This window comes from Pholcus phalangioides, unplaced genomic scaffold (assembly GCF_987345545.1).
Source record: "Pholcus phalangioides strain wild (caught in Gottingen) unplaced genomic scaffold, Ppha-v1.0 ptg000042l_1, whole genome shotgun sequence".
Taxonomy (NCBI): Eukaryota; Metazoa; Arthropoda; class Arachnida; order Araneae; family Pholcidae; genus Pholcus; species Pholcus phalangioides.
Window position 1 is genome coordinate 38,288,337 of NW_028301628.1, and position 23,696 is coordinate 38,312,032.

At 36.8% G+C, this 23,696-nt stretch overlaps 1 protein-coding gene across 3 annotated transcripts; it reads left to right on the forward strand.

The window, feature by feature from the left end:
* Positions 1-965: 965 nt before the first annotated feature.
* On the forward strand, positions 966-23,367 carry LOC149065002 (glutathione S-transferase C-terminal domain-containing protein). Of its 3 annotated transcripts, none has more exons than XM_089254815.1 (14): positions 966-1,254; positions 3,813-3,950; positions 4,191-4,226; positions 4,945-5,009; positions 6,018-6,333; positions 7,692-7,900; positions 10,240-10,306; positions 10,429-10,516; positions 14,392-14,507; positions 15,895-15,943; positions 17,652-17,737; positions 19,498-19,704; positions 22,976-23,039; positions 23,197-23,367. In XM_089254815.1, the coding sequence occupies exons 1-14, from the start codon at positions 1,000-1,002 to the stop codon at positions 23,331-23,333; spliced, it is 1,833 nt and encodes a 610-aa protein (XP_089110941.1). In that variant the 5' UTR covers positions 966-999; the 3' UTR covers positions 23,334-23,367. The 3 variants fall into 3 exon arrangements, with proteins under 3 accessions (XP_089110941.1, XP_089110940.1, XP_089110942.1); XM_089254814.1 differs by having other exon boundaries at positions 15,895-15,939; positions 17,648-17,737; XM_089254816.1 differs by having other exon boundaries at positions 967-1,254; positions 6,021-6,333; positions 15,895-15,939; positions 17,648-17,737.
* Positions 23,368-23,696: the final 329 nt, after the last annotated feature.

Consider the following 23,696-nt stretch of genomic DNA (forward strand, 5'->3'; position numbering starts at 1 on the left):
GTTATTGCACAGGGTGACGAATTCGCGGAAAGAGTAAACTCAAGAGAATTAGAGTAGAAGGGAAGGAGGGCGGCAAACCATAAATGTGCCTCTGCCTTGGTGGGGTAAGGGTGGCCTGCCCTGCGCGAGGGAGGAGTGCATATGGCCCCAGAATGAGAAATACCAACTCTACAAGGGCGTAGCGAGTGACCCCGAAATGTGAGAAAATGACCGAAAAAAGGGAAAAAGATGGCCAAATCCATTGTTCTGTCACTTTGGTCCCCCCCACCCCCTTCCGAACGAAATTTCTGGCTACGCCCCTGCACCTCAAGGAATCTCTTCGGAGGAATTTTGAGTCCCAAATTTCGAAAAGTACCATAAAAAAAATTAAGAACAAAAATTAAATTTAATTCAAATAATTAACAAAACTAGTCATTGATATAATTAGTAAAAATTCGTAAATCAAATAATTACAGTTATATTATATTAGTTAGCGTACGACTTTATTACTGAGTATGAATATGAATCTACTATAAAAACTCAAAATCTACTTACTGAAGTTTTACATTTTAATTTTTTCATTCAAAGTGGAATGACTGCTGTCATCTATTGGAGTATTTAAGAAACTCATATGTCTCAATCTGTCACTGCTAGATGGCGACATAAGTACAATATGTCATTCAGACATGGGGGGGGGGTTGATTTTTTTTTTTTTTGCTTTCTTTGGACTTTTTACCCAAAAATATCATTAAAAGATATGAATGCTAATAAAATCAATATTTTTAATCCTCAATTTTCGTAGAAATGCATGATCTATCCGTATCAAAGTTTATTTCCAGAAAAATGACAGTTAGAGCCGTCGTAATATATTCGGTGGTTGCAGTCTTCTGTTACGTAATAATTTTGACGAATCACGAATGAGCTTTCCTGCATACTGTTGCGAAGTCAGTAGACTTGACGATGGTCGTTGTGTTTTGTTTACATTTTTGGAAGGGTGATGCACGTGTTACCGTCGTCGCCATGCAAGACAGCGATTTTTCTCCATCACGATTCGTTGTTTACTTGGAGGGTTACAAATCCGACTCGGACCACGTGGTGACAACGAACGTGTCGATAGAGACCTACATCTCGTTGTTTTGCCTTTCTTGCTGTGACAATTATGACTTACAGCTGTGCTTCGTGGACTCCCAGTCAAGGACGAATCACTTTGAGGTGCCCATCTCCGGACTGGCTAAATTCAGCGCCATATCTTGGACCAGAGAAAGTGAAGTACCCGTATGTATGACGTCATTTGTGTTGAAAAAATAATGAGTTACTCAGGATGGGGGGGGGGGGGTGGCGTCAAGATAAAATTAAACCCCAAGGTATCTTACATGCAGGGCCGCAACTAGAGGGGAGCAGGTGGGCTGGTGCCCCGGACCAGAGGGAGCGTAAATTTCACCCTTTAACCCATAGTTTCCCAATCTTTATTGTCCCATCGCTCCCTTCAGAAATTTTTTTCTTCCATCGCTCCCAACGTAACCTACGCCATAGGATCCTGTTATACTTGTAGCTCCTACCGCAACCTGGAACATTCCATCGCCCACAGGGGGCGTTAACGCCCACATTGGGAATCACTGCTTTAACCTATCCTTCAACATGAGGGGGCGCTGAAATGCATGCTTGTTCCTGCTGCGAAGCGCCTAGTTGTGGCCCTGCTTACACGCAGTTAATTTCTGGGTCAGTTCCCAGTGAATGGTATACTACTGTTTGGCAAGGTAACAAAGCTGCTACAGTCAGAATGAAATCTAAAAAACACTGTTGTAATTCGTGTATTCCTGTTATGATACTGAAATTCAGTTCTGCCAACAAAGAACCAACCCTGCATGAAGAAAAAAAAAAAATTTGTGCATTAACTGCACTTCTTGCGTGGAAAATTTTTTACATTTTTAATGTAATTTAATCCCTTCGGGTACAACCTGGTGGGGATGAATTTGAATGATCAGTATTAGACGTGTAGGCGATAAATGTAGTATCCTCGTTCCATGTTAAAAAAAGAGAAAGAAAGAAAAAAATAGGTTGGGGAGGAACAGTACAGAGATATATTGGATAAGAAAGTAATAGTACAGCGCCTTGCTTTTTTCGCCCTCACCTACAAACTTGTAGTTTTTTTTTACTTGTTCTTTTTCTCACTTCTATGTACTGTATATACAGTCGAATCCCGTTATAACGAACTCCAAGATACTGGAGAAATCACTTCGTTTTACCGAAATTTTGTTATAAAGGAATTCCGGGTTTTTGGGTTTTTGTATTGTTCCTATGGAAACTTATCTGGGGGAATTAGAAAAGTGTTTGTTAAACTGAGATTTTCGTTATAACAGTATTCCACTGTATAACAGAAGGATTAGTTCTGAGAAAGTTACTATTGAAAATGTAAGTTTCGGATTTGTTCACTTGATGTCGCCACTAGGCAGTTATGTGTACCTATGTATCTTTACTTTGTGTTCTCTTAATAAAATATTCAGGCTCCTACTACTACAGAGGTATGTTGTGTGTATTAGCTCTCTTCTCATTAATGAGTCCTCCCTTTAGTTACATTATGTGTGTATGCAGGGAAAAATGCCGTGGAGAACAAGGAGGACGAAAAGAGCTGAGGAGAACCGGCACCATCGTTATCTTAGTTGCCCGTTACCAGTTGATCATTATCTCATTGAGGTATCACTGTGTTGGGAGAACAGATAGAGGGGAAAATACACATAAATTTATTTTATAGGCTTATAATGAACCTTTGCGATCAGGGGAGAAAAAGGTTGAATGAACAGGTGGATTGAATTTATTCCACTGGTGTTTGGGCGCAATGTCATCCTGATCGTAAAGGGTTCAATAGCAAACCTGACATGGTTTTAGAAATTCTTGTATCGTCTAAACCTTTGTATTGGGTAGGAAAGAGTGACATCATCCTCGGATAAGTCACCATCTGGTGGCATCGTCAGCAATTGTGAGCTTTGGACTGAGTTAGGTCCGACCGTCCATGTACGATCTTGTTCAGTGCACACGAGCTCCAAGGAAAGATTGAGATATTTGTTGGCTCTGTAGTGTAGTGGTCTAGGGTGTTCACCTGGAAAGTGAAAGGACGTGGGTTCGATTCCCCGCAGGGGCAGTTGAATTTTCTCTTTCCAAAAAATATATCTTCGCATCAGCCAGCTGTTAAAAATCTTTGTAAGAAAGCAAGCGCCAACTAAAAAATCAACTCAGTCATGCATTTGGCACCATAACAAAGTAGATTAACACTAGAAAGACGGGTTGAAGGACAGACTATATCTAGGGCCGTCTTAAGAGCATCATGGGCCCCCGGGCGGAGTGATATTTCTGCGGCCCTACCTGGCAAATTCTTGAAAATTTCAACCAAGTCTCATTTTTGTGAGGCCCTTTTCTCTTGAGGCCCCCGGGCCGTGCCTTAAGACGTCACTGACTATATCTACTAGAAAGACGGGAAGGGGTGTGTGTGTGACCCCCATTGCCTTTTCCGGTAATTTTTGAACATTTTAATATTGGACAGTGAGAGATTGATAGTTTGATTCCCCTCAGAGGAATGTGAATTTTCTTTTGACCTACATATCGATCTTCACTTGGTTATCCAGGCTTTCGTACTTCGTATTTATTTGCATTCCTATTTATGATTTAAAGTGGTTGTTTTATTATGGAAAAATATCTACCAAACTATTCTGGGGAGCCGCAGATGAATCAGGAATTGGACAAAGGAGCTGCGGATGACAAAAATTTGAGAACCACCGTGTTAAGTGATGCACGCGCTTTTTATACATCAAAAATTTTCTTTTCCCTTTTTTTTCTAGGAACTTTTCTGTAAAGTGCCACTCATAATATCCGGATGCAATAGTTTTTATGTCAGTGGTTTATGTTCTGTTCTAAGATGGACAATCAAAATGCTCGAAAAAAATTCAGCCTCTCGGAATTTTATGCAAAATTTATTAGTGAGTAAAACTTTTTATCTGTGCAATTTCTTTATGCATTATCTTCATTCATAAATAATATAAAAAAATTTCAGTCAATAAATACAAGGTGTTTGTAAATTTTACGGACATCCTGTGTATCCCTTAAGAATTTTTTTTATAGTAGCATGATTAAAAGTATCTCGTGATATATACGTCCCACTGTTGATAATTATCTCAGTGTTTCTAATCAGTTCCTTACGGCATATTTCATTCTTGCAGGGGTTTCGTGGTGGCTGCCTCTCCGCATGCTCTGAAGTAAGTTGATTTTTCTCTGATTTCAGAAGTTTACGTTATTTTTATTCTATTAGCCATTTAGTCTTCAATTTTTCTCATCCACTCACATGCCTTCTAGATCTTATCTGTTTTTTAGTTTGTTTTCAGAAAAGAGTTCGGTCATGATTACTCACAGCTATCCTAAAATTTTTATAAGATGGATACATAAATGTGCAATATCACTTGATGATTTTATCATTAATTTTTAATTACATAAAATTGTTTAAGCGTCTGACTGGCCCCAGATTACAATGTGGGAAACCAATTTTTTTTCCCATTTTCAATTTATGACTTCTATGCACTGTTTTAGCTGTTACAAATAACGCTTTTAAAATTTTCCTCATATATTTTGCAAATCTTGTATGTATGTATTTATTGCAGTTTTGTGTGTGTGTGAATGGGGTACTTAACATTTATGTTTAGTCCGTAAGTCAGCTGTTCTGGAGTGTTTACCTGCCACAGCTTCTTCCTTCAGTAAATGTTTATCCGCTGCTCCTCAGAATAGTCTAATAAAGAACCCCTTCAAAGCACCTAAAAAGCGCATCAGTATCCATATCTCACTACGACAAACGGTTTATAAGAATCCGTGCCATTAGCCATAATTTCAAAAATAGTTTTAAGATTAACTGGGAGGAGTGAGGCTTTTAAAGGGAACATTGGTCGCAATTATATTAATTTGATGCATTTTTTTTCTCTGCAGAATTCGGTGTGGACTAAATTTTGTGAAGTGGAATTACCAAATGCTGCAAAAGAAACTTCTAATATGTAAGTTGAAAGCATTTTTTTTTTTCAATAGCTCCTTAGAAGTGAGAATACACTCACAGTTGAGAAAAATGTTGCTTTTTCGGCCTGCAACATATCAAAGAAAGAAATTTTCTGGACATTAGTGCCGAGGTGAAACTTTGGAAAGAAAATTTCTTTCATCTCCACTGTGACTCGAACCCAGTTCTCCTTACATACCAGGCATTACCTATATATACATCAGGCAAGTACTTCTCTTTATCGAGCAAACATGCATAGTAGTGTGATGCCTTGAGTAGAGATGTTGCAGTCTCTCTAAAAAATTCAGCAATTGCACTCCAGGTGGCGACAGTAAAGAAAGGTGTGTTACTTTTCTAACCAACAACATATCAGAGAAAGTTATTTTCTAGACATTAGTGCCAAATTTTTTTGTCCCCTCCATTATTCTATCGTGGGTCCTCTCGCATACCGGGCAAGTGCGGTACCTTAGTCCTGAGATTTTTTTGCCAGGTAATCCATAAAAAAAATTGGGGGAAATTTCAACTGAAATCATTTCTGCTGTAGGCTTGCCACTTTTATGACTCTTTGATCACATCTTGGATAATGTTCATTGTTCAGGGCAGTGGTTCTTTACTGGGCACCATATACTCCCCCCGTGGTACTGGGATATTTTAAAGGGAGCCATGGGAGAAAATGTAGTGCAAGGGGAGCTATGTGACAGGTGATTAAGGAGACCATAGAGAGCTGTGAAAAAAATTTAGATATGCAAGATATACAGGACAAAATGCTGGACATATAGTCAGCTCATACTGAGACTAATTTTTTAGCGATTTGTAAAATCACCCCTCCCAATAGTGAGCTATAGATCCACCCCTGGTTTTGCCTCTAGTCTGAAGACACAACTAGCCAACTCCTTTTTAGTAGTATGTAGTACCTCAGCAGCAACTTGGGGCAACGTTGATTTAGTTTCTTGTCTGTGACATGATGAGTTTACTTCATGTTACACTCCCTTCTTTTATTTATTCCATTTAGCAGAAAAAGGAAGGGATGTACAGTTAATCACAGTTGCTTGTTGAAGTTAGAGTCTCATCTATGTAATCCTGTAAAGACACACAACATAGGGAAAAGAAAACAAGACGTTATGAGGAAACGCAAAGCTCTACTCCAGTCTTCTCTTAAGGTACCTGAAGATAACAGCTGTCAGTCAAGTTATAATGGGCTGACGGAGGACATAAAGAAACTACAAATCATCGATGATGGTTCTGATGAACTTGAACATTCCTTTCTCGAAGGGATCGACCTAACACTAGCCGACATAATCACCCTGCCTTGTGTCTATTTTTTGATCGTAAGTACAAATTTTAAGGCCTTATTTCACCAAATCAAAAAAAATTTCTTTAATGAAGAAATTTGTTTCACAATTAAAAAAAATTAGAAACTAAAAAAACACGTTGCCCATAAGAAATGGATAGATAGCTTCTCGACCATTACCTACACAAATATCACATTTATTTTTAAACATGTTAACTGCGGTAGGATTCTTTGACTACCATTACGTAACTGCACATGCACCTCATCCACATTCCTTTGTGGAATTTCTAACGAACTGGTACATACTGGAATGTGCATGTATGTGTTGTGAACCTAACATGGAGTTTGTTACTGTGTAATGCTAGTTATGTGTGGTGCTGCCATCAGTTTTTCAGATTATGCGTGAAGTGCAATGATTGAAGATTTGTGCCATTGTAGGCCTGTTGCTCTCTGTGGCAAGACTTTTTAACAGGATGATTGGCTCGCATTTGCGCCTCAAAATTGAGAACCACAGAAAACCAACTTCAGTTGACTGTGGTCAACGGTGATTCATGACTACCGAGCGTGAGTTATTCCATTTATTCACCATTATCTCAAAAGCAATCTTGCTTCATATCCCCAACCCCCAGGGCCGCCTTTACCAGACGCAGGGCCCTGTGCAAAAATAATACCAAGGGCCAGAGATGTCTTAATAATTTTTGGGCTCTTAGCCCTGATTTTATATATTCTATGGGAGAGGAAAATTGGCGTCTAAAAAAGTCACATATTATTACAGAATATACAGGAATACTGAAAAATGTCCATACAAAGAGATATAGACACCATTACATGTAAATTAATGAAAATTTTTCAAACTAAAAGAAGTTTTTAATTGATGAAAGAAATAATTCCAAAACCAAATAAGATCAGGACCGACCTAATGAAAGAAACTGTCTGCGAACTAATGAACGTGCAGAATCAATGAATTGAAAATAAGAAAAATGATTGACAGAGATAATTCCAGCATACATGAAAGTTCAGAGAAAATGAAACAGTTGCCTTTGTTGCTAGCTGTGATACATTAACTGACCTTTTCACAAAAGCAAAATTTTCAGCAAAGGCCTGGATATGAGCATTGTCCGAGGAGGGGGATTGATTGGCCACAAGGCTGATCCACTACTCAAACTCTCTTGATAGCCTATATCCTTTTCCTTAACTGCCATTAACCGATTAAGGCATGTCTATTTGCTAGGGGTATTGTAGCAACAATGCTTGGGGTATTATGCATATTCGCTGTAAAAGTGATGGTAAATTTATCAAATATGCCAAGATAATTGGTAAGTATGCATAATAACTGGTTAACTTATAATAACCAATTTATTACATTTATGGAAACATATGCATGCATTTCCATAGAAAGATGAACCATCATGTATTTGGCAAGTATTTCCGAAAACCATGAAGTGGTTTGAAAGTATGCTATCAATACCACTGGTCAGAGAAGTTACTGCGAGATTTTCATGGGATCTTCTGTTACCAAGTCAGGAATTGCACTGTTCATGTGATAAGAACCCTGAAACAGATGGTATTGAAATGAAGAAGTCTGATGTTAATTTATTCTGCAGGTAATCTTTTCTCACATTACACTGAGTGTACTTATTCTTGTTCAATAATTTTTCTTCAGTTTCTGCAAGAACAATCTGTTTATTAACAATTTGATGATGTGATTATTATTGTGTGATTTTGAACAAAAACCATTTTATTCACCAATGTTATCATTATTCATTTCCAGGGCTTGACAAATTTCCAAATATTTACATGCCCGAAAAATATCACTCAGGGATGGGCTTAAATATTTTGCGGCCTGGTGAAAAAATAGCTTTGCAGTCCTCTATAAAATTGGGTTTCCTCAATCCCCCAGTGTCCAAGAACACCCTGGTGCACACCATGTCTACATTGGCACCCGAGAATGGCTACCAAGCTACTATTTCATGGTCATGAAAGAAACCATTTGGCAATAAATTTGGACAACAGTACCCAGGGCCCAGAAAGAAAAAAAAATCAAGTGTTTCCCCCAGTCACTTGAAGGTTGGGCTACAGAATCGATATAGATAATTATCTACCCAAGACCAGAACTAGATGCTCTTTCAGCCAAGCAAGATTATGCTTTCCCCCCCCCCGTGTAATTTTGAATAATTTTAAAATAAAGATTTAGCCCCCCCCTCCCGGTCTAACGCCAGGAGCACCAGTTCCACCAGCACTCTTCTCTTGGCTTGGGGTGTGTGTTCTGTCAAAAACCTAGGCCAACAGGCTCTATGTCAGAATTTTAGAGGTCTTCGACAGAACTTTAAGCTATTGCGTTGTTAAGAAGTTGCAGTCAAAGTGAAATCAAAGTATTCTTTCCCTTTTTGCAGCACCTATAATTCAGTGGCTTAATGGGACCACACCCTTTGCACCTGCCTAAGTCTGGCTTGGTTATCACTGAATTTGCTAAAGTCAAACTTAGTTAATTCGAAGTTGAAGGGGACAGCAAAAAATGTTTGAGTTATCCAAAATTTGAATTATCCAGTTCATCAATTTGGGATGACTGTACTTTCACAAAAAAAATCAAAAATACTTAATAATTATGTAAATGTATTGAATGCAATCATTAACATGCCTATATAAAACGCAAATGATCACAAAAACTATTTCATTTGTGATTTGAATGTTCTTTCTTTTGGATGCTCTTAAACATTGCACTGAATCTTCATGTCAATTTAGAAAATAAAAAATGTGATTTTCAAGCTTCAACTGTGTTTTTTAACATGTCCGTAGCTTCTGAAAAGGTGGGAGTAAGGACCTTTGCTGCTTTCTTATATTCGTTTTAGTCCTCTTCCTGAGAAGATTCAATATGATTTTATTCTTCACCAATGTATATGCATACTAACCGTAAAGCACACACTTCTTCCCTCCCACTCCTTGGTTGAAAATGCTGCTAAGCTACATGAATATTCCAAAACAAACTAACAATAACAGAGAAACATGAATCTCCAATACATTTCACCAGACAAGTGACTGGAATTCAAACTCTCCAGCTTTTAAACATTCCACCTCTCTAAGTAAAGATTAGCACTCACGCACACAAGCTTTTGTATTTCCTGAGTAGTGGCATTTGCATCTGCTCTTGGCAGGTGATAATTAAGTCATCCAGGAACCAATAAAACACCAGTTGTCCACAGAATGACAAAAGATGGTGTGTGGAACTAGTAACAGAAATATTACTTATTGCTTAGAGCAGCTGTTCCCAATTGAGGAGTGCCTGGACCCCTAGGGAGTCCATGGTCAAATTGTAAAATTATATATATTGAAAAAATACTCCAATGCAAAGTTGAAAAAAAATATAAATAAATTATATACTTTAAAAAAAAAATTAATTAAATTAATGTTCAAAAGCACTGCTGCAACGTTGGCGAACTGCTGCATTAATATTGCTATGATTTGACAAAAATGTATGTAGGGTGACAGCTTTCAATAGGGGTGTGGAACATTGTTTTAATTCTTTTGCAGTTCGGTAGATTGCATTGCTATTGCATCACATTTAATTACATTTACTAGCACTGGATAAAATGGCCTCCATTGTTCAAGAACATTCTCACTGAAGTCCATGGCAGACACCAAGATATGCGGAGGGGGGTCCACAACTAAAAGTATTTGTTTGGGAAATGCTGGCTTAAAGCCACAATGAAAAAATTTAGATTTTGTTGATTGTAAAGTTGATTTTTTAAATGTTAATTACATGTTATATTCTGGAAAAGGTCAGTAAAACATGGAATAAAGAAACTGATGACCAAATTTTTTATACAGGTTTCTCTGTATTTTATTTACTGGCGGTTTTTCTAAGCATTTCAATGCTTCATAGCTGTCTAGAAAATAAATATGCACAGTTTCAAACAAATTAAAAAATATCCTCTTATCTTTTCAGAACATTACCTGACAACAAAGTAAAGTGCCGGAATTTTGATCCATCTGATCTCATCCAATCTTTGAAGGTTAATTTTTTACTAATAATTGTTGATAGTTTATGGGAAGAGAAAGAGTTTTATAATTTCATCGATTTTTTTCCCACAAGATTGCAGAGTATTTATACCAGTTTAAACACTTTTATTTCAAGGAAAACCATATTGCTCCTCATGTCAAGCAACTTCATTTCAGTGCCCTGGATTGGAACAAGTTACCATCAACTCTTCATCCTTCTGGAGGTCAGATGAGTATAAATGAGTCGGCCAGTTGCAAAACTCATTAAGTTCCATCCAGACTTTTTTAAAGAAAGTTAAAAAAAACTTCTGTAGAGTTGTGCTTTATAAGCTGACTGCTTGAAATTTAGCCTGAGTGGTGCAGTGGTAAGATGCTCGTCTTCCACTATAAAGGTAACTGTCAAGGTCCATGGGTTCAAATCCGGGCATAGAACTTCAGAAACAAGTTCTTTACCTGTCGAACGTAGGCCGACCACTAATAGATCATGCCTTCATTTCCCATTTAACTCCACTGGTTGGAAATAGCAGTGTGGCGATATATGACTAGAGTTGGTGTGCGGTAAAGTAGAAGTAGTGTACTTGGAATTTAACATTTCTATGGAAAAGTTCTTTCTCAATTCTGTTCCATAAATGCTTTTCCTAAATTTGGCACAGTTTTTGTGTTATTTAACATAATGTTTTGGATTTACTGAGTTTTAATGCTGTATGAAGAATTTATTAAATTTTGCAACTACCTATATATAGTTCATTATTGTTCCCATTCTTCTTTGAAAAAAAAGCAACAAAAATTTTATAAAATATTAAAATATGTTAATCTGGCATGCGCTAGCCTGGCCTGTCCAGTAATTCGACATTTTTAGATGGGTTTACTTTGAGCATAAAAGAGGAAAGCATATCTGTGTGCAGAAGTTTGCATCGTTTAAATGAGATTTTATTCAATTAAGAGGGGTTGGTTCATTCATTTTTCATTTTATTCCGCGCACCGCCCAGGCTCTATCGACCATTGTCAATTTTAGCCATTGCCCGGATGAGGGGCTGGGCGATGTCGGGTGCTTTATTATGCATATAAAATATAAAATACATGAACATTGAATATAAAGACACATTAAAAAAAAAAAAGTATATACAGATTTAAATATTTCTATTATACAATATACAATTTATTCCGATGAGCTCTTCTGATGTCCTTTCCAGATTTATTGAGCCCGAGCCCCCGTTCCTCTCTGTGGCCAAGCGCCAGGTCCTGAACCATGTTTTCCCTCATTGGCTTGTTGGCTCGGGTGAGCCCTCCGCCGTGTCCAGGCCAGGTCCTGGACCATGTCTTCCCTCGTTGGCTTGTTGGCTAGTGTGAGCCCTTCGTGTCACATTGGTCCGACCAGGTGCCAGGTCCTTCAGCATGAGGGGAGGGGGTTGTTCGATTATTCAAAAGCTCCTCAGCTTTTGGTTGGGTGCTTCACAGTTTAAACACTGATCATTGGGACTTTGTTTCTTGATTACTCTTTCACTGGATCATCCTATTTGAAGTCAGAGTCTTCCCATATTTCGACCGCTTCTTCTCTCTCCGATTGCTCTCCCTCTGTGTCGTATTCTTCGTCTTCTAATTCTTCTATTTCCTGGGAGAGTACCCTATCGACGCTGTCTTCGGCTTCTGCCCTTGCTCTCAGTCTTTCGCTCCTCCTCAGTTGTTGCGTTTCATGTGGAGTCTGGATGATCTCATCTCTCTTGGTGTGGAGATGTTCCTGCTTGGCCTCTAGGAATTTAACCAGGTCCTTGATGGTTTCCAGGGCTTTTCCATCTCTCTCCATCCTTTTGAACCATTCATGCTCCAACTGAGGGAGCGGCTTAACCAGGTGGAACTCTGAGGTCTTTTCGCACTCTGTTGCATAATGCAATGGGCTTCCACACAGGCACTTGTCATTGTTTGAGATCCTGAAGCGGAGGAAGTGGGTGGGGAACGGCCAGTGGCCCGAGAAGAATATCGTCTTCTCTCTGCTCCAAGATCTCTCTCTCCACTGTATTTTGGGCAGGACCCTATGGATTAACTTCCCATGTGTGGCGGGGTGGTCCCAGAATTTCTGCCACTCTCCAAGGATGTGAATCTTTATTATCCTTTTTGCAGTCGCTGCTGGAATCTTCTTTTCCAGGAGGATCGTACGGTTCAAGGTTGCTGCCTTGGCCAATCGGTCCGCCTCCTCGTTCCCTTTTTCTCCGACATGGCCATGAACCCAGTTCAATTGGATATTTGGATTTTTTAATAGAGGGGTTGGTGCACGATCTTGGCTTCCCGTGCTTTCTTATGGGTAGAATCCCCTGCCTTTAAGGAACATTTAAAAATTTTCTATTAAAGTTTTTGGCCCTCAATTTTTTTCTCAAATTTTGTGAATATTTTTTTGTAGAATTTAACGAGAGCTTTTAGGATTTCCGTTGCTGGTTATTTATTTATTTATTTTGAATTTTAACTACAAAAACAGACATTTTCAAAAATCACCAAAATTTACTCATATTTTTTACCATGAAATTTTTTTAAAATAATTTTAATGAGAAATCCTCTCTTTAAAATATGTAATATCTCAGTGCTGAGTGACACACCAAGTTTCAAGACATTTAAACAAATGGTGTTTGAAAAAGTTTTTTATCTGACCAAAAACATAGTTTTGAGAGAAAATTATTTTGATGGAAAACATTAGCATTTATATAATGCCTTCCAGCACTTTATATTAAAATATTTTAAAAACACTTCTAGTACAGGTGTAACAGAAACTCAAATGCCACTTAACTTCCAGTAATCCAGCACACCCTGGTCTAATGTGTGCCAGATTAGAAACAGTCTAGTGTAAAATTTAATAAAATACATTTTTATTATAAAGCACAAGTTAAAACATCACTATTTTCCCTTATTTACAGGTTTTTTTACCAATAATGATAATGTTCATTTACTTCCAATCATTGTCTTTATTTTCTTGCAGCATGACCTAGGCGCAGCTGTTTGAGTAAACTGACCATCAGTTAAAATTCTGTGCTCAGAAGACATGAAATCATGTAAAATACTTTAAAATAATTACTAAAAAGGTGGATAAAATCACTGATGAATAACACTATACCAAAAAACCCACAGTTAACTGTAAAAGAAATAATCCTTAAGTTAAACCATGCTGTTGCTTTCTTGCAACATCACCAACACAAAAATATGTGAAAAATATTAATAGGACACTTGTAATATCAAAAAGAACAGGGGAAAAAAGAACCAAAGTTTAACGAGTTTTGCAACCAAGCCACGTGCACCAAATATGCATATGATAGGATATAACAAGTTTTGATGCAGGTCGAATTGAATGGTTTAATGGCATAGTCGACAAAAGGGATTTACAGAGTTTTGCAGCATTATCAGATTTTCAAGGGTTTAGAAGTGTTTTGTGTCTGTCTGGTTGGCTCAGCGAACCAAATGGCATGAAAATCTTGATTATCAAATTTTTTGGATTTAACGAGTTTTGAAACTGGGTGACTCAAATATTTCTTTACTGATGCAAAACTTTATCATTTACCTTTGTCTTTAAGTTGCTGATATTTGTATTTGATTGGTAAATATCACATCTCTGATTACAAAATGGAATTAATTGTCACTTCATTCTCCGATATAATTTTCATGGGTGGTTTACCTAAGGGGTATTTAATATGAGGATAAGTCGAAAATGTTGAATTTCTGTAATTTTTTTTTCATAGGCAAACAAGGGGAAGTGTCTACTTACGTACAGGTAGTTTCTGAGGAGGACAAAAATTTGACCTTAGTTTTACCAATACCTCTTATATTTTAGGTGCACAACCTGTGGTCTGGAGGTAAAATGCAGCCCACAAAAAGGGATCCCATAAAAGATGTTCATTAAAAAAAATATCAATCCGCACAATACATTAAATACACAAGTTTGTAGCCCTTAAATGGTAGCCATCTCACATTTTTGGAAATGTGTTTAATTCCAGACACACTCCAAATATATTTAAATTGCTAGATAATAGTAAGATTACTAAGATAGTAGTAAGTATCTTGCCTTACTGCATCTTGATGAAAGATCGTGTGTGCATGAATTGTCATTGTTATTTCATAGGTGAGTTACCAAAAGATCGTGTCGAAAGAAAAGGCCAACAACTTGAAAGTATTGTAAGTGCTGTACTGAGTATTGCCAAGCCTAATCAGGTCATCGTTGATTTTTGTTCTGGAGGAGTGAGTTTGTACAGTGAAGTCATGAAATTTCTACTTTTACTTCTTTCTCTTGATAAAATATGCCCTCTATCAAGTAATTTTCTGATTAAATGTTTTTTCCACATTCAGTGCATGCACATTTGTTTTCATCCTGCTTTTTTAATTCTTTTTATACAATACACTCGTTTATACATCTTGGCATTCTATATTATAGAAGGCTCTGCCTACAGTACATGATGCATGATTACATACCATACATGACACCTATTTGCATTGGCACCTTTTCCCTTTTTTGTATTTTACATTCAATGTTAAGTAATGTGTGTAAAATTTATTTTATGTTTATTTAGGGCAGATAGTTCCCCATCCTATTTTTTGGTTATTCTTCACCTAAGCATGTGTGTAATCTCAATGTCCCCCCCCCCCATTTTCCTGACTCATAATTCTAATTATTATTCAAAAGTTGAATTCTTATTCTCATGGGGGAAGCAAAAAAAATCCATTTACTTGGTCTAAAGCAGACCATTCAACCATTGACCTGGCATGGGCCATATTTGTTGTTTCACAGACATCTGGTGGCAACTAAGCTACACTACACACATACATGGAAATGGTGGGTGTTCTGAAAAATTTTGAGCCTTAGCAGAATTTCAAATAGCTCGCTTAACTTTTAAAAATCAAGTCGTCGTCCCCTCCTCCATTGAGCATAAACGTTATGTGAGGAACCAAAAACAAAAACTGCAGATTTTTGTACACACATCTCTATACTACCTATAAATCTTAAAAAAGAAGTTTTTTTACTGATTACCTTATTTCAACGTCTATAAGGAACCCCTTTTTGCCAAAAAATAGGAGGGGGTTTCTTAAATATGGATAGTATATATATTAAATTACTCACGCGCACACACAATTCCTTGTAATTTATGATGATAATGAGCTAGTTGATGTAGCTAATTGAGATGTATCAGATGAGACTTATGATGAATTTGATGGTTTCTATGATAAATGAAAAATATCTTTGAATACTTTTTCCCAAAAAAAAAAAAAATCAGAGGTTACCTTATACACGAGGGTTCATTAACAAGCTAAAATACAGTAATTTTTTAGATATCTATTTCTAATCCAACCTCTCAGAAAATAATCTGCAGATGTGATTCAGTGGTACATATACAGTTTGCACTGTGAAATATTCCTTCATTTATGTATAACCTGCATATTATACACAGGAAAATACAGCAGTTGAAAAATGGTGTTCATTCACCATTTGTATAGGCATTCAAAACTATACCAAATTGAAGATTATCATTACTTTTTTTTTTTTTTTTGCTTCATTACATTGTACCTGTGGATTGTAAAATTGTTTTTTTTCTTTGCCAGATCAAGAATGATCTTAATATTTATGTTCCAGGGCCATGTTGGACTTTTGCTGGCATATCTTCTGCCATCATGCCAGGTATGTACCCAAATTTTGAGCACAGTAGAATCTCCATATAATAAGAACATTATTTGATATATTAAATTTTTCTATATGGAATTTCTTGAATACCAGCATTTTCATTAATATCATCAGATCTTGACAAATCCCAGGTGGCCATACGATTCCCATTGGTGCTAAACATTTTGTTTCCAATCATAGACTCTGAGCGCAGCACAATATTTTTGGAAAATAAGTCAGGGTGTTTACCAAAATGAGACCAGAAGTCATCTTCTACAAGAAAAGAGTCCCAAGGTGCCGTCCACCAAAAATTATGAAAAAATCCAAGTGCATTCATCTCACCCAGAAACACATTAAAAAAAATAGCAGCAGAGCGCAATTAGTAAAGCTGCAAAAAATGATAAAAAATTACAACAGTTGGCTACCCATCACCTTTCGTGCTTCTTGCCGATATGTATAAAAAAAAATCTTTTCACCCTATCACACACACACACAAGCTCTCATTTTTCCTCCAACTTGTCTCTTCTAGAAACTATTCATTTCTTTTTTTCCCTTCTTTCTTTGTCTATGCTGTACCTAATCATGTTTTGGTTGAATGATGTCACTCTAAGACTCTGGGGTTGCAGGATTTTTTAATTCATGTTTGACCTCGTTTGGCGTTCAAAATATTAGTACAATACTCTCTTACTAATCTGGCACATATCAGACCAGGATGTGCCAGATTACCGAAATTGCAGGATTACTGGAAGTTAGTTGAAAACAGCCATTTAAATACAGTGAAACCTTGATATAACGACACTCTGTGGACCAAGAAAAAATATTGTTATAGAGGAGTTATCACATTATATCGACAGGCAGCATTAACCTGTCGTTAAAATTATGTTGTTGCTACTACTTTACCGCACACCAACTCCGGTCACATATCTCCATACAACAATTTTCAACCAGAGGAGTTGGGTGGGAAATGAAGGCTCCATCCATCTGTGGTCGCCCCAGGTTTGGTAGGTAAAGAACTTGCTTCTAATGTTCTATGGGAAAAGGGGCCCCTGGTGACTATTTTTTTCTTTTTTAAGATTTGTCAAGCCCTGTTCTACATTCAAACTTTTTGATGGAACTAAGTTACTTTGTTATGTAGGAAAATGACTTGGTATTTTGATCAAATGTTATGATTGAGAATGTGGTGATGAGTTAGAAATATACAGTTGCAATATAAAGTCAGACCCTGATGTAGAGAATTCTCAATTTTTTCTGAAATTCTGATGAAAATCAAACTGAAAACACTATTTAACAAATAAAAATCCTCACTATAATGAATTATTTTCAAAGTACCATAATTTTTTTTTCTTATTTCTCATCACCGAAAACCATAATTTGATTTGACTTCCCAGGATTTGACCTTCAACTCTTCCCTAGAGACAAACAAAAAAACAGGGAAAGCAGAACTCTGTTCCTTTTTGAGTGAAGGAGGTAATAAAGCCATTTAGAGTGTTCGTAGGAAAGTTTCAGTGGCCAATTGGTGCACACCAATACTATAAAACATTGTGCTATCCCCATGTTTAGATTTCAGTAAAGAACTGCTTATAGTAAAGAAGTTATTTCAAATTTGTGCTCTGTTTTGACAACCGAAGAATGATGGGTCATCTGAAGACAAAACATTTTTCAGATTGCTAAAAAATATTTTCGACAGAATGTGATAAAAAATGTTCAATACAAATTTCATTTCCAGGTGCTGTTGGTGGAAAATAAGGAAGAATCCATTGTGAGGGCTAAGAAAAGGGCTGATCTCATGGCATTGAAGAATGTCAAATTTTTTCAGGTACGATTATGTGCAGATATATCATATTTCAACATTTCTCAACCTAGTGTCCGTTGAGAAGTTTTGATCTGTGGCAGTGGCATAGGTGGTCCGCAGTCAGACTTGATAATTAAATTCTAATTGAATGGAAAATTATTCATTTGTTGTAATTGATATTAATGATATTCATATGGGTTTTCAAATAAAAATTGTGTATTCATATTTAGGTTCACCATACTTATTAAAAATGTGGGAAATTGTGATCTTAAATACAGGATATCACCAATTATAGTCAAAAGATGCAATTTATGACAAGTTAGCTAATTTTTGCAAAAATTGGTGAAGGGTGAAGAAATAAAGGGCTGCTAGAAATTTCAGTAAACAAAAATTTATTTGACAAAAACATTCAAATGACCAGATGAGCATATTTCATTAAGGAAAAATAACGGGAACTGTGATATATATATATATTTTAATTAGAGTAAATTACAGAGCATTGTCAATTGCCATCAAAACAGCTGCCATAATTCGACAAAATCCTATATTATAGTTAAAATCGCTGAAAAATTGAGGAAAAAAATGTTGAACCTGACAAATATGTAAGCTGAATTACATATTAAAGATGAATTTATTAATGCAATATGTAAGATGAATTTTTGTATTTACAGCTATAATTATCATAATAAGTTATGAAAACATTGCTAACTCATGATTGATTTTAGTAAACATTACAAATTCAGGTAAGCATCATTGAAAATACAGCACAAATGTATAAAACAATTTGGAAACATTAAAAATACAGGAATGTCTCGTAATGCGGGACACGAGGTCTGACATATTGTTTCAGACATTTTACTGGTCCTTAGATTCAGAAAGGTTGGAAAAACACTGTCATATATCAATGGTTCTCGACATGTTCTGTTTATAGCTGGGTTCCTAACCCAGTGCTCATCAAGTGGATTGTTTGTTTGTTTTTTTGTCCCATGAAAAGGTATTGCTACAGTTGCTAAAAATGCAAAATGCAGATGTTTTTAAGCATATTTGTCTGACTTCACATTTACTATTTAGAAATATCAAAGCATGTGGTCGTGAACTAATGCCTTCATGTTAGCCTCTAAATAATTAATACATTAGTCAACATATTACATATTTAGAGGTTTGATATTGTTTGAGTCCTATTTACCCAGTAAGATGGCATTAAAATATAGTATACATACTTCTAAATTCCCTAACAAATATCCCAATGCGATGGAATCAATCACCTAAGGTGGCAAAACCGTGATAATGATAAATTTTGATTATAATCACTTGATTGATAAATCATGGCATTGCAGTGCTCATGCAGTATCTCTCGCAAATTGATGTAATTCAAAACAAGGAATATAAATTGATTGAATCAAATACTCTGGTTTGGAAATCTGTCTGTATCAGGGAGGTATGGCAAGTGACGTACAATTTCCCCAGGAGTAATACAGTGAAACCTTGATTTAAAAATACTCTGCAGACCGAGAAAAAATAACATCATAGAAGGATTACCATTGTATTGAGGGGCAGCAGTTTAACATTAGACTATAGGCAGTTCCAAGCAAGACTTGAAAAAATATTGTTGTAGGGGGATTTATCATTATATCCCGTGTCGTTATAGTGAGGTTTCACTGTATATAAAGCATGAGAATGGTGAAACGTTGTAGTGAGACAAAAATGTAATTTCAGACAAGAGTTAGTAGTGATTTGCTTTTTTTTTTAACTCGTATACATTATGTTTTTCTTATTTTTTTCAGAGCAACTTGGATTATTTTAAGGCTCGTTTCAATGTTGGTGTTTCACTCCATGCTTGTGGTGTGGCAACTGACTTGGTGATAAAGAAATGCATGGATCAAGGAGCAGCTTTTGCATGTTGTCCATGCTGTTATGGAGCTGTCCAACAAACAGATGATGTCCAATATCCTCTTAGTAAAAAATTTCAATCACTTGAGCTTTCATATCAGGTACATTTTGTGGTACATTTAGAAAAATTTGTTGATTATACACTTACATATACATATTCTTACGTATGCTTAATGATTGCATTTAACGTCAGTGATTTATTTGTGCATATGATCTAAAATGACAAATGATTTTAAAATTGTGTCCCCATTTTAACTGACCAGTTACAATAATTAGGAAGTCAAAAGATGGGAAGTTCAAGCTGTTTACCCCTTGCAATTACCAAATGAGTTTCCTCTCAAGCTCTTGCTTTGAATCTCATTTCAGAACAAATATCTCTAGCTATTCAAAACCTGTCCTCGCTGACTCATTTTTAGCATATGAAAACTAAAACTTGGCAAGGCTTGTTATTTGTTCAACATATTTTGTGCTTCAGAAATTAAATTCATCTCCTGAAATTTTTGATCAAATTTTTAAATATCAAATAAAAATAAAAATTTTGATGCAAATTTTTATTAATAAAGTAAAGAAATGGAACAAAAAAAATTTATTTGCTTAACATATTTTTGGTTCAGAATTTTTTTTTTTGTGATTTCGTCAAATAATATGTTTCCTGAAGAGGTTTTTCAGCAGCATGAAAGACATACGTTTTTCTATTATCAAAAGAGGGGATCGGAAAAACAAAGTAAATAAAATAGTTGCATAAAAATGTCAAGAGCGCAGCAAAAACTCTAGCAAATATTTTGATTAAAATATAGATTGTTGGTGATGGTGTCTCTATACTTGATATACACTGAAGAGCCAAAAAAACTGGTTCACCTGCCTAATATTGTGTAGGGCCCCCGAGAGCCCACAGAAGTGCCTCAACACGACATGGCATGGACTCGACTAATGTCTGAAGTAGTGCTGGAGGTAATTGACACCATAAATCCTGCAGGGCTGTCGATAAATCTGTAGGAGTAAGAGGAGATCTCTTCTGAACAGCACGTTGCAAGGCATCCCAGATATGTTCAATAATGTTCATGTCTGGGGATTTAGGTGGCCAGCGGAAGTGTCTAAAGTCAGAAGAGTGTTCCTGGAGCCACTTTGTATTTGTAGCAATTCTGGACGTGTGTGGGGTGTCGCATTGTCCTGCTGAAATTGTTCAAGTCCGTCGGAATGCACAATGGACATGAATGGGTGCAGGTGATCAGACAGGATGCTTATGTACCTGTAAGAGTCGTATCTATACATATCAGGGGTCCCATATCACACCAACTGCACACGCCCCATACCATCACAGAGCCTCCACCAGCTTGAACAGTCCCCTGTTGACATGAAGGGTCCATGGATTCATGAGGTTGTCTCCATACCCGTACACGTCCATCAGCTCAAAGCAATTGGAACCGAGACTCGTCAGACCAGGCAACGTGTTTCCAGTCCTCAACAGTCCGATGTCTGTGTTGTCGGGCCCAGGCGAGGTGTAAAGCTTTGTGTCGTGCAGTCATCAAGGGTACATGAGTGGGTCTTCGGCTCCGAAAGCCCATATCGATGATGTTTCGTTGAATGGTTCACACACTGACACTCGTTGATGGCCCAGCATTGAAATCTGCAGCAATTTGCGGAAGGGTTGCATGTCTGTCACGTTTAATGATTCTCGTCAGTCGACGTTGGTCCCGTTCTTGCATGATCTTTTTCCGGCCGCAGCGATGTCGTAGATTTAATTTTTTACCGGATTCCCGATATTCACGGTACACTCGTGAAATGGTCGTACGTGAAAATCCAAATTTCATCGCTACCTCGGAGATACTATGTCCCATCTCTCATGCGCCAACTATAACACCACGTTCAAACTCACTTAAATCTCGATAACCTGCCATTGTAGCAGCAGTAACCGATCTAACGACTATGCCAGACACTTGTTGTGTTATATAGGCGTTGCCGACCGCAGCGCCGTAATCTGATTGGTTCCGTATCTCTTTATTTGCATACGCATGCCTGTACCAGTTTTTTTGGCTCTTCAGTTTACCTCACCCCTTTAGTTGTAAAATAATATTCTTTGGTGACAGGCACAGAAAGTTTGCATAGTAAATTAGCTACTATGTTATTAACACTTAATGACTTAATCTGTTGTTAAATGGCCCTAGTACATTCATTATGTATTGGGTACCTCACCCCTTTAGTTGTAAAATAATATTCTTTGGTGACAGGCACAGAAAGTTTGCATAGTAAATTAGCTACTATGTTATTAACACTTAATGACTTAATCTGTTGTTAAATGGCCCTAGTACATTCATTATGTATTGGGTCGGGGGGGGGGGGTCGTCAGTCCATGTTTTCAGGTCCCTGGCGTCTGTCACTGAGTTTTCTGTTGTGACCAGCTGCTAATTTTAGAAATTGACTAATGAAGCTCAATGGTACTGACTGCAGAATATCCCTGCTCTATGAATACAGTGATACCTTGGCTAATTAACATAATTTGTTCTAAAATCACTTTTGTTAGCCAAAATCTTTGTTAGCTAAAACATTTTTCATAGATTTCCATGGAAAATGATTTGATTCGTTCCAGATACTGCTCAAAATTTAAAGATAAGTTTTTTTAAGACACCAAGGAGCGCTATAAGAAAGACAAAAACTGATTGAAGATTAAAATATTAAAATGAACAACTTCAAAATTGGATAAATAAGGATCTACAGCAAGATGAGATACCGAAGATCTTATTTTACACTATGTACACAACCAACACCAGTTTTAATCTGCTGAAGCTGGTGTTGACACAACCCAGTCGAGTTTCCATCCATCTGTGATTTTGCAGGTTCATTTTTTTTTGCGTGATGTATGTAGATGGAAAAGATAAGCTCTTAGAATGTCCATATTGTTCAGTTTGATGCTAATTAGTCTTGCACTGAAAGAACGCATGCTCTCAAAACATAGGCTTCTTAATTTTTTTTAAATGCCTTTTCTATTCTTTTTCTGCTCTTTCTATAAGCTGAATCTAAAACTCTTTTACATGAAAAGGTTCAAAAACTCTTTTACATGAAAAGGTTCAAAAACTTCCAGAAAGAGTAGAGAAAGTGCATCTGGAAAAAAAAAATATTCTGAGGTGGACATGAGTTAATAGAGCTCAAATGTGACAGTAATTCTGATAATTGATGCTGAAATCCAGCTATGACATGGCTGTTTTATGTTAGCATGTGCATCCTTATCAACAAAAATGTTTGTTAGACAAGTCAGAAAAAAAGGACGGAGAAAAATCTTTGTAAACCGAGGTGTTCTTCACACAAGGTAGCACTGAATTTGTTGATCAATTGTTCTTTGTGATTTGGTTTTTTTTTTTCATTTATTGCATCTAGGCATATAATTTGTTGGCTCGATGTGCAGATAGAACAGAACTCAACACGTCAAAAGAGCTGCAAGGTATAGTTCCTAAAAAATTTTTGCATTTCTCATGAAAGAGTGTTGTGCATTTGTTTCCCTCATTTATGAGTTCATATATGGTTTTAAAAATATGGTTCATTCTTATCAGTAATTACATGTGTGTGATGCTATTGTGTTCCAATTTTATTCTGCCCAGGTATATATTGCATGGGCCTCATCGACACAGACAGGAAATTTTATGCCGCAGAACAAGGGTATGATGTCACTTTGACAACTCTCCAGCCTTCTTCGTGTTCAACAAAACACAATCTTCTCATTGGGCAAAAGTTATGATATTTCAAACTGAATAAATGAATTTTATTCTCAATTTTTTCCTTAATTTTTGGTTCTATGTTTGATCAAACTACCATTTTGAAGGTGTCTCATTGCTTTGTATCAATTTGATCTCTTTTCTATCACCACTGTGTTCAAATTGATGTCATTGCCGCTGTGGTGGTCGAGTGGTTATAGCGACGGACTCGCGATGCGAGGATCCGGGGTTCGAACCCCACAGTGGTGGTCGGCTGAAGTTGGTTTTCTGTGGTTCCCAACTTCAAGGCGCAAATGCGAGCCGATCTCCCCGTTAAAAAGTCTCGCCACAGAGAGCAACAGTCCTACAACGATAAATCATTAAATCATAACACTTCACTCATAGTT